This window comes from Ammospiza nelsoni, unplaced genomic scaffold (assembly GCF_027579445.1).
Source record: "Ammospiza nelsoni isolate bAmmNel1 unplaced genomic scaffold, bAmmNel1.pri scaffold_55, whole genome shotgun sequence".
In the NCBI taxonomy this organism is placed as follows: domain Eukaryota; kingdom Metazoa; phylum Chordata; class Aves; order Passeriformes; family Passerellidae; genus Ammospiza; species Ammospiza nelsoni.
The window spans coordinates 564,238-576,249 of NW_026683193.1; the positions used below are offsets into that span (position 1 = coordinate 564,238).

Here is a 12,012-nt window from a genome sequence, read left to right on the forward strand (position 1 = left end):
TATAAAAATTCCAAATTGGGTGGAAAAGTCAATGTTGAGTGGAAAAGTCAAGGTTGGACCTCAACATGGACAGATTATGGGATCAAAATGCCCCTGTTGGACCAAAACCCAACATTTTGGTCAATGGGAATGAATTTTGGGGTAAAAATGCCCAATTGGGTGGAAAAGTCAACATTGAGCCTCAGTGAGATGAACTTGGGACAAAATGATGCAGTTGGGTAGAAAACGCAACATTGGGTGGAAAAGTCAAGGTTGGACCTCAATGGGGATGGATTTTGGGATAAAAATGCCCAATTGGACACAAAGTCAAGGTTGGATCTCAATGGGGATAGATTTTAGGATTAAAACCCCCAATTGAGTAGAAAAGTCAACATTGGGTGGAAAACCCAACCCTGAACCTCAGCGGGACTAAATTTTGACCCCAAAACCCCCCACTCCAGGAGTTTCCACCACAAAACCTCGGACATCGATGACCACAGTCCGGCTGGGTGGCGAGTGGAGGACGCGGCCACCGCGCCGGACAACGCTGTAGGAGCAGGTATGGAAGCCGCCGTCGTGGGGCTTGGTGACTCTGAAGGTGTGGACAGACGTCCGGCGGGACGTACGGACATCGCTGGCCCAGCCTGAGGTGCCGTTGAAACGGAAGGCCTGGATGCGGTCGGTGCCGGGCGGCGCCGGCGCAGTGCAGGAGATGGACACGGCATCGCCCACCAGGAAATGCGCCTTGGCTGGAGTCACCGAGATGTTGGGGGCGGGAGGGGAGAGGTCTGGGGAGAAAAAAGGGGGAAATGAGAAAAAAGTCAATGTTTAGGAAGTGGGAATGGAGAAGATGGAGAAGAACCTCCCAATTTTTCCCCAAAATCCTGACTTTTCCCAAAATTCTGATTTTGTTTTGGGTGGAGGAGGCTCCTCCATGACCCACTTGGGTTGGGCTCAGATTGAATTGAAAAAGCCCAAAAATGTCCCAAAAATTCCATTTTCTGGAGGTGAAAATGGGGAAGATGGAGAAGATAGAGAACCTCCAAATTTTTCCCCAAAATTCTGGTTTTTTTCCTAAATATCTGATTTTGTTTTGTGGATGAGGTGTCACCATGTCCTTGGTTGGGTTGGACTTGGATTAGGTCCAAAGGGCCTAAAAATGACCCAAAAATTCGGAGTTTTTGAGGTGAAAATGGAGAAGATTTTGGAGATGGAGAACCACCAGCAGGTTTTTCCCAAAATCTTGATTTTTGTTGGTTGTGGGAGGTACCACCATGACCCTGCTTGGGTTGGGCTTGGATTTGTCCAATAAAGCCCAAAAGTGACCCAAAAATTCAAGTTTTGGAGGTGAGAATGGGGAAGATGGGGAAGATGGAGAAAAGGGGGAAGAAATACCTAGTTTTTCACAAAATCCTGATTTTTTTTCCTAAATTTTTGAAATTGTTTTGGATGGAGGAGGTGCCACCATGACCCTGCTTGAGTTGGGCTCAGACTGGGTCAAAAAGTCAAAAAAATTAAAAAGCCAAAAACCCTAAAACCACCCCAAAAGAAACCCCAGGGTCAGCAAATACCCCAAAACCACCGCAGAAAACACCCATGGCTATCATAAACCCCCCAAAAACCCAAAAGTCACCCCAAAACCCCACTGGGTGATCAAATACGCAAAAAACCCCCCAAACCATGCCCAAAATAAACCCCAGGGGCAGCAAATACCCCAAAAAACACAAAACCATCCCCAAAATATCCCCAGGGTTAACAAATACCCCCCAAAAAACCCCAAACCATCCCAAAAAACCCCCATGTGTCGGCAAATAACCCAAGACCTCAAAACTCACCCCGAAATAAACCCCAGGGCCAGAAAATACCCCCAAAACAACCCAAAAAGCTCCCGTGGACATGAAAAAAACCAAAAATGCTAAAAATCAGCCCTAAAGAAACATGGTTCAGCAAATACCCCAAAAAAACCCAAAACTCACCCCAAAACCAACCCCACGGTCATCAAATACTCCAAAACCAATAAATCCCAATATGTCTCCTCCCCCTCCACTTTTTCCCCAAATCCCCCATTTTCCCCCCAAAACCCCCTCACCTACCCATGACCACCACGGCCACGCCTTCACTGGGCGGAGCCTCCACCCAGGCCCCGCCCACCTCCTCCTCCAGCAGGCAGCTGAAATTCCCGGAAAATTCTGGCGAAATCCGCGGGAACACCAGCTGGGACCCATCACCAGTGACGTCACTGATGGCGTCATCAATGAGGTCACCCGGCGTCAGCTCGACGCCATCGCGGAAGAAGCGGAAGCGGCGCCGGAAGTGACGCTGGCTCGCGGAACAGGTCAGGCGCAGCCGCTGACCCGCGGTGACCACGCCAGACGGAGGCTCCACCCAAAGCACGGGGGGCGGACACGGGTCTGGGAAAAAATTGGGGGAAAATCAGTGTTATTGGTGATTTTAAAATTCAGATGGGAAAAGGGTGAAAATGGCTCAAAATTCGATTTTTGGGAGGAAAAAAAGCCTAAAATTCAGTTTTTTGGGTGGGAATGGAGAAGATGGAGAAGAACCACCCAGTTTTTCCCAAAATCCTGATTTTTATTGGTTATAGGAAGTTCCACCATGACCCTGTTTGGATAGGGCTTGGATTGGGTCAAAAAGCCCAAAACTGGCCCAAAATTCAATATTTTGGAGGTGGGAATGGAGAACGTGGAGACGATGGAGAAGATGGAGAAGAACCACCCAATTTTTCCCCAAGTCCTGATTTTACCCAAAACTCGGACTTTTCTTTGATGGAAGAGGTCCCACCATGGCCCTGGTTGGGTTGGGCTTAGACTGGGTGAAAAAAGGCTAAAAATGGTCCAAAATTTTGATGTTTTGGAGGTGGGAATGGAGAAGATGAAGAAGAACCTCCCAAATTTTCCCAGAATTCTGATTTTTGATGACTTTAGGAATTTGGGGACCCCCTGGATGGTCCTGGAGGTGCCACCAAACAGGGGGAGATTCTGGGGTTGGGATTGGGTCAAAAAGCCTAAAAGTGGCTCCTGATAATTTCAATATTTTGGATAAAATGGGGGGAAAAAAAGGAAATTGTCAGTTTTGGATATTCAGGCGGAGATTTGGGATCATGATGTGACCAAACTCAACCACACCAAACCAAACCCAGCCAAACCCAACCACGAACCAACAATGACTAAACCACACACAACAAAGGTCCAACCAAACCAACCCAAACCAAACCCAACCCAACCTTGACCCAACCCAACCCAACCCAACCCAATTCAACCTTGACCCAACCAAACCAAATCCAACCCAACCAAACCAAACCCAACCTTGACCTAACCAAACTCAACCAACCTTCCCTCTCCTCACCTTTCCCCACACCCCTCCCCATACCCAAACCCTGCTGATTTCCCCTCAAAATCACCTTCCACCACCACTGCCACGGCCTCGCTGGGGTAGGAGGCAATCCAGTGCCCCTCGGTCATCTCCTCATAGCTGCAGCTGAAGTTCCCGGTCTGGTTCTGGCCGCTCCTCTCCACCCTCAGCCGGGCGCTTCCAGAACCTTCCACAATGCCCTCGGAGACCTCGAGCTCATCCCGGAGGAAGCGGAAGTGGCGCCGAGGGGCTTTGCTGGGCGGGGCCATGCAGAGGAAGAGGAGGGGCTGCCCTTGCACCGTGAGGCCCGAGGGTGTCACCGTCAGGTTGGGTTGGGTCGGGCGGTCTGGTGGGAGGGGAAGCGTCAGAGGTCAAGGTTGGAGGTCAAAAGGGGAGGGATTTTGGGGTAAAAATGGTGTTGTTGGGTCAAAAGGGGATTTTTGGTGAAGGGGGGTGGATTTTGGGGTGAAAATGGTCAAATTTGGTGGAAAAGTCAAGGTTTGACCTCACTGGGGATGAATTTTGGGATAAAATTTCACCGTTGCATCTAAAGGCAATGTTTTGGTCAATGGGATGGATTTGGAGGTAAAAATGGCCCAAATTGGCTGGAAAAGTCAATGTCGGGTGGAAAACTCACGGTTGGACCTCAATGAAGACAAATCTTGCTATAAAAATTCCAAATTGGGTGGAAAAGTCAATGTTGAGTGGAAAAGTCAAGGTTGGACCTCAACATGGACAGATTATGGGATCAAAATGCCCCTGTTGGACCAAAACCCAACATTTTGGTCAATGGGAATGAATTTTGGGGTAAAAATGCCCAATTGGGTGGAAAAGTCAACATTGAGCCTCAGTGAGATGAACTTGGGACAAAATGATGCAGTTGGGTAGAAAACGCAACATTGGGTGGAAAAGTCAAGGTTGGACCTCAATGGGGACGGATTTTGGGATAAAAATGCCCAATTGGACGCAAAAGTCAAGGTTGGATCTCAATGGGGATAGATTTTGGGATTAAAACCCCCAATTGAGTAGAAAAGTAGTAGAAAATTCAACATTGGGTGGAAAACCCAACCTTGAACCTCAGCAGGAGCAAATTTTGATCCCAAAATCCCCAATTGGATACAGAAGTCAAGGTTCGGCTTCTAACGAGAATGAATTTTGGGATAAAAACGCCCAATTGGGTGGAAAAGTCAAGGTTGAGTGGAAAAGTCAGGGTTGGACCTCTATGGGTATGAATTTTGGGATTAAATCCCCCAATTGAGTAGAAAAGTTAACATTCGGTGGAAAACCTAACCTTGAACCTCAGCGGGACTAAATTTTGACCCCAAACGCCTCCCAAAACCCCCCACTCCAGGAGTTTCCACCATAAAACCTCGGACGTCGACGAACACAGCTCGGCTGGGTGGCGAGTGGAGGACGTGGCCACCGCGCCGGACGACGCTGTAGGAGCAGGTGTGGAAGCCGCCGTCACGGGGCCCAGTGACTGTGAAGGTGTGGACAGACGTCCGGCGGGACGTACGGACATCGCTGGCCCAGCCTGAGGTACCGGTGAAACGGAAGGCCTGGATGCGGTCGGTGCCGGGCAGCACTGGCGCGGCGCAGGAGATGGACACGGCATCGCCCACCAGGAAACGCGCCTTGGCCGGAGTCACCGAGATGTTGGGGGCGGGAGGGGAGAGGTCTGGGGAGAAAAAAGGGGGAAATGAGAAAAAATTTTATTTTTTGGAAGTGGGAATGGAGAAAATGGAGAAGAACCTCCCAATTTTTCCCCAAAATCCTGACTTTTCCCAAAATTCTGATTTTGTTTTGGGTGGAGGAGGCTCCTCCATGACCCACTTGGGTTGGGCTCAGATTGAATTGAAAAAGCCCAAAAATGTCCCAAAAATTCCATTTTCTGGAGGTGAAAATGGGGAAGATGGAGAAGAACCTCCAAATTTTTCCCCAAAATTCTGTTTTTTTTCCTAAATATCTGATTTTGTTTTGTGGATGAGGTGTCACCATGTCCTTGGTTGGGTTGGACTTGGATTAGGTCCAAATGGCCTAAAAATGACCCAAAAATTCAGAGTTTTTGAGGTGAAAATGGTGAAGATTGAGGAGATGGAGAAGAACCACATGGTTTATCCATCATGGTTTTTCCCAAAATCTTGATTTTTGTTGGTTGTGGGAGGTACCACCATGACCCTGCTTGGGTTGGGCTTGGATTTGTCCAAAAAAGCCCAAAATAGGCCTATAATTTCCATTTTTTGAAGGAGAATATGGAGAAGAACCTTTACATTTTTCCCCCAAATTGTGATTTTTTTTTTTCTCTGAAATTGTGGGGTTTTTTTCGGGTGGAGGAGTTGCCACGGTGTCCTTGGTTGGGTTGGATTTTGATTAGTTCCAAAAGGCCTAAAAACGACCAAAATATTCAACGTTTTGGAGGTGGGAATGGAGAAGAACCTCCCAGTTTTCCCCAAAATCCTGGTTTTTACCAAATTCTGATTTTTTTTGTTGGTTGGACGACGTGTCACTATGACCGTTGTTGGGTTTGGCTCAGATTGAGTAAATAAAACCACAAAAATGACCCAAAATTTCAATGTTTTTTGGAGGTGGGGATGGAGAAGATGCAGAAGAACCATTGAAATTTTCCCCAAATCCCAATTTTTTGGCCATGGGAGGTGTCATCATGATTCTGGTTGGGTTGGGCTCAGATTGCGTCCAAAAAGATCAAAAATGGCTTAAAAATTCAGAGTTTTCAAGGCGGGACTTGAGAAGGTGGAGAGGATAGTGAGGATTGAGAGAATCTACTCAATTTTCCCCAAAATTCTGATTTTTTTCTCCTAAAATTCTGATTTTTTTTGGATGGAGGAGGTTACTCCATGACCCTTCCTGTATTTAGCTCAGGTTGGGTCAAAACCCCCCAAAATGGCCCAAAAATTGAATTTTTTGGAGGTGGGAATGTAGAAGATGGAGAAGGTGGAGAGGATTCTCCAAATTTTCCCTGAAATTCTGCTTTTTTTTCCCTAAATATCTGATTTTTTTGGGGTGGAGGAAGTGCCACCATGACCCTGCTCGGTTGGGCACAGATTGGGTCAAAAAAAGCCCAAAAATGACCCAAAAATTCAAATTTTGGAGGTAGGAATGGAGAAGATGCAGATGAAGGTCCCAATTTTGTCCAAAATTCTGATTTTTTGGGGAATTTTTTGTTACCTGAGGGCTTCACCGGCGGGAAAAGGATCGGGAGAGAGGCTGGAAAAAAGGAAAAATGGGAAATTTTTAAAAATTAGGAAAATTGAGAAAAAATGTTGAGGGAAAAATGAAAAAATTTGGAATGGAAAGGAAATGAAAAATTACTTGTTAATTAATAATGAAAGAAATAAAAATTTAAAATAATTTAAAATAAAAAGGGAATTAAAATACTATTAAGAAAAGTAAAAATTTGGTAAAAAATTAAATTATTTATTAATTAATGCTTAGGGGAAAACGAATTAAAAGGAAAAATTAAAGGAAATTAAAAATGATTGTGAAATAAAAAGGAAATTAAACCAAATTTTCAGAAGGGAGAAAAATTAAAGAAAAAAGTTTAAAAATTAATAGAGAAAAAATGGGATAGAAAGGAAATAAAAATTATTTATTAACTATTAATAAGGTAGAAATTAGGGAAATGAAATGTAAAATAATTTCAAAATAAGAAGGATATTAATTATTATTTTTAAAAGTAAATTAAAAATAAAAGACTAAAACTAAAGAAAAAATTTAATAAAGAAAGAGAAATTAAAAATTATTTGTTTATTTTTTTGGGTGAATGAATGGAAATTAAAAATAAAAATAATTTAAAATAAAAGATAATTTTTAAAAGTAAATTAAAAATAAAAATTCAAATAAAAGGAAAATGGAAATTGGGATCAAAAGGAAATTACAAATATTTATTAATTGATAATTAGGGGAAAATGAAATAAATGAAAATTAAAATAAAGCAAAAAATAAATTTTAAAATACTAAAATTTCTTTTTAAAAGAAAATAGAAAATAAAAGGAAACTAAAAATGAAAATTAAAAATTATTTGTAATTATCAATTAAGGGAAATGAAATTAAGAAAATAATTTAGATTATTTAAATTTAAAAGAAATGAAAAGAAATTAAAAGAGTATTTTAAAAATTAAATTTAAAAGGAAAAATTAAAATAAAAAGGAAAGGAAAAATTGGGTAGAAAAGAACATTAAAAATTATTTTTAAATTATTAATTAAAGGAAAATTTTAAAAGGGGAAATTGAAAAAATTTTAAAATAAAAATTTCATTTTAAAAAGGAAATAGAAAATAGAAGGAAATTGAAAATAAAAATTAAAAAGTGAAAGAAAAAGGAAAAATTTGGAATAAAAAGGAAATAAAAAATATTTCCTAATTAATAAATAGGGGGAAAGGAATTGAAAATTTAAAAGAATATAAAAGTAAAAAGGAAATTAAAAGTGTATTTTTAAAGAAAATAAGAATAAACAAAAAATAAAAGGAAATAAATATTTATTAATTAGTAATTATGGAAAATAAAAGAAAATTTGAAAAGGAACTAAAATGAAAACTAAAGAAAAATTAGAATAAACAGAAATAAAAGAGAAATTTTGAAAGGAAATTTTAAAAATAAAAGGAAATTTTAAAATAAAACCTAATTTAAAGATAAAAAGAAATTTTTTAAAATTGGGAAAATTGGGAAAATAGGGAGAGAGGAGGAGGAAGAGGAGGCAGAGCAGGTGGGAAAATGGGCACAGAAATGAGAGAAAAAAAGGAAAAATTGGGGGAAAAGGGAGTAGAGAGGAAGAGGATTTGGGATGAAGGGCAGGAAATAGGAAAAAAGGGAAAAATTGGAAAAATTGAGATGGAGGAAGAGGAGGAGGAAGAGTTGGGAAAATGACAATGGAAATTGGGGAAAAAGGGGGAAAATGGGAGAGGGGAGGAGGAGGAGCCCAGAAAGGAGGGGGGGGTGAAAGGAAATTTGGGGAAATTGACTGGGGAGGAAGAGGAAGAGGAGCTGGGATGAAGGGCAGGAAAATGGTGGGAAAAAGGGAAAATTGAGGGGAAAAAAGGGATGGAGGAGGAAGAGGAGGAGGAAGAGTTGGGAAAATGGGGATGGAAGTTGGGGGAAAATGGGAAAAATTGGGGAAAATGGGAGACAGGAGGAAGAGGAGGAAGAGGAAGAGGTAACCCAGAAATGGGGGAAAGGGGAATTTGGGGAAAATGGGGTGGGGAGGAAGAGAAGGAAGAGGAAGAAATGGGATGAAGGGCAGGAAATGGGGGGGAAAGGGAAAATTGAGGGAAAAGGGAGAGAGAAGGAGGAGGGGAAGAGGAGGCTCACCGAGCAGCAGGATGAAGCTCAGCTGTGCCATGGCCCTGTCCCTTCCCTGGCACTGCCACTGGCGCTGGCACTGTCACTGTCCCCTCTCTGGCACTGTCTCCTCCCTGTCTCCCCTCCCTGTCCCCCCCCCATCCTCAAAGTGGCACCATCCTCGTCCTGTCCCTGTCCCCTCCCTGCACCCCCCCTCTTCCTGGCACTGTCACTGTCCCCTCCCTGTCCCTATCACTGTCCCCCTTCTGTCTCTGTCACTGTCCCCGCCTGTCCCTCCCTGTCCCTATCACTGTCCCCCTTCTGTCCCTGTCCCCTCCTGTCCCTCCTTGTCCCTATCACTGTCTCCCTTCTGTCCCTGTCCCTGTCCCCTCCTGTCCCCCCTGTCCCTATCACTGTCCCCCTTCTGTCTCTGTCCCTGTCCCCTCCTGTCGCCCCTGTCCCTATCACTGTCCCCCTCCTGTCACTGTCCCTGTCAAACCCCCGTCCCCTCTCTGTCCCCCCCCTGTCGCCCCCATCGGCCCCCTGTCCTTGTCCCCATCCCGATCCCTGTCCCTGTCCCTCCTTGTCCCACCCTGTCCCTGTCTTTGTCCCTGTCCCTGTCCCCATCCCCTCCCTGTCCCCTCCCCATCCCTGTCCCATCCCTGTCCCCTCGCTGTCCCTATCACTGTCCCCCTTCTGTCCCTATCCCCTCCTGTCCCCCCTGTCCCTATCACTGTCCCTTCCTATCCCTGTCCCCTCCTGTCCCCCTGTCCCTATCACTGTCCCCTCCTATCCCTGTCCCCTCCTGTCCCCCCTGTCCCTATCACTGTCCCCTTCCTGTCCCTGTCACTGTCTCCTTCTTTCCCCCCTGTCCCTATCACTGTCCCCTCCTGTTCCCCCTGTCCCTATCACTGTCCCTTCCTGTCCCTGTCCCCTCCTGTCCCCCCTGTCCCTGTCCCTGTCCCTCCCTGTCCCCATCCCTGTCCCCAAAGCGGCACCGTCCCCTCCCCATCCCTGTCCCCTCCCCATGTCTGTCCCTGTCCCCTCCCTCTCTCTGTCCCCCTGTGCCCAAAGTGGCACCATCTCCTTCCTGTCCCTGTCACCCCCATCCCGGCCTCCTCCCTGTCACCTCCCTGTCCCCCCCCCATCCCTGTCCACCACCGTCACTGTCCCTCCCTTTCCCCTCGCTGTCACCTCCCTGTCCCTGTCCCTGTCTCTGTCCCCCCCGTATCTCCCCGTCCTCCCTCCCCATTTCTGTCCCCTCCCCTGTCCCTGTCCCCTGTCCCCTCCCCCATGTCCCCAGTTTGGGGGGAAAAGTGGAAGCGGGAGTTGTGACACTGTGATGACATCATGGGGACGCGGGGGTGGCTCTTGAGACACTTGGGGACATTCCAGGCTGGGAAGGGGGGGAGGGACACAGGGTGGGAAGGGAGGGGACATTGGGGAGGCACCGAGAGGGTGACAGCAAGGGGGTGACAATGAGAAGGTGACACTGAGGAGGTGACACCAAGGTGAAGGTGGCATCAGTGAAGGTGACACCAGGGTTAGTGACGCTGAGGTGAGAGTGACACCAAGGTAGGAGTGGCACCCAGGTTGGTGGCACCAGGGTTGTGGTGACACCAAGGTGACATCAAGGTGAAGGTGACACTGAGGTGAGGGTGGCACCGAGGTCAGTGACACTAAGAAGAAGGTGACACCAAGGTGAGGGTGGCACCAGGGTGAGGGTTGGTGACACTGATGGGAAGGTGACACTGATATGAGGGTGGCACCAAGGAGGAGGTGACATCGGTGAGGATGACATAAGGGAAGGTGGCACTGAGGAGGGGGTGACACCAATGAAGGTGACACTCAGGGGAGGGTGCCACCAAGGAGGGGGTCGCAACATGGAGGTGGTACCAAGGAGGTGACATTGAGGTGAGGGTGGCACCAAAGTTGGTGACAATGAGGGGAAGGTGGCATCAATGAAGGCACCAAGGAGGAGGTCACACCAAGGTTGGTGACACTGAGGAAGTGACACCGAGGTGAGGGTGACACCAGGGTTGGTGACACTGAGGACAAAATGGCATGGAGGAGAAGGTGGCACTAAGGTGAAGGGGACACCAGGGTTGGTGACACCAAGGTGACATCAAGGTGAGGGTGACAGCAATGAAGGTGACACCGAGGTGAGGGTGACACCAGGGTTGGTGACACTGAGGATGTGACACCAAGATCAAGGTGATGTTTTGCGGAGAAAAGAAGAAACCTCACAACTTTATAAAAGTTGTAAAGCCCAGTATGTTTATTTACGGCGCCGGACGCATACGGAGAAAATTCTCCTCAAAAGGCATGCGTACCCCTGAAGATCTCAGGTCTCCTTTTATCCCCCCTTCCAAATGCATATGCATACAGTTTCACAATAGGTTCATACATATTCATTCCGCGTGACATTTATCGCCAGTTCTTCTTTATCAAAGGAATTCCTAGGTTGGGGGAGCAAATTGACCTCGTGGTCTTTTCTGTTTTTCTTTCTCTGTCTCCTTGCTGTCTCGGCATGTGAGTTTTTCCTTCAGCTTTGGCCTCACAGACTTTTCACCGCTGCTAGACACTTCACCTAATTCAGAATGGATCTGTACTCTGTCTCATTCCCCCCTTTCCTAGGAAATAAGTAAATTCTTTTACTTAATGAAAACCTTCATGACAATAAGTGTCTTTTAATGCTTCACTATGTACGTTTGATAAAGAGGTTAGTACAGCTATTCGTTGTAGTATTCTCCAGTTCCAAATTAACAATATAATAGATAATCTTAAGCTTATCTCAACTAATATTAGTAAAACTACAATGGGGTGGCACAACTTATTAAAGATTCCATTCGCAGTTGGTGACCACCCAAAGATCACATCTCACCAGTGATGATCCATATTTTGTTTTATTCTTTGTAGAACTCTGGTTATTTCCTTTGTATCATGTTGGACAGTAATTAAGGTTTTCTTTCCACTTTCTTGGATTTCTTTCAAGACTTCCAGTAGGTCTTGGTGCTTAATTAATTGTTTTGCCAATGTAAGGTTCATCCTAATAGGGGTAGGTGGTAGTCTGTGATACATTGTGTAATTGGCTTTAATCAGCTGGTGGGATGTTACTTGTACTAAATACGAAAAATCACACCCAATAATCTTTAAAAAATTACAAATACAGAGATTAGAATGGTTTCTACTAGACAGAATAACATCATTGCTATCAATTTGTACAGCAGCACAAGCAGTTCTCAAGCATACACTTTTTTGTAGTATATACGAGCACAGTTTTCTGGTCAGTGACTGGATGAATTTCAAAGTGGCAAATACTCTGTTCAGTGTCCAAACACACATCTTGGGCATTACGTATGGTAAGCAC

General features: G+C 45.4%; 1 protein-coding gene across 1 annotated transcript in view; it reads right to left on the reverse strand.

Annotated features, from left to right (window-relative positions):
- LOC132087246 (uncharacterized) overlaps positions 1-8,781 on the reverse strand; it is a 34,682-nt gene extending 25,901 nt beyond the window's left edge. The window contains 6 exon segments of the mRNA XM_059493245.1: positions 459-767; positions 2,073-2,390; positions 3,398-3,694; positions 4,718-5,026; positions 6,535-6,573; positions 8,673-8,781. Coding sequence (XP_059349228.1) covers positions 459-767; positions 2,073-2,390; positions 3,398-3,694; positions 4,718-5,026; positions 6,535-6,573; positions 8,673-8,703 — 1,303 coding nt within the window. The 5' untranslated portion in view covers positions 8,704-8,781.
- Positions 8,782-12,012: the final 3,231 nt, after the last annotated feature.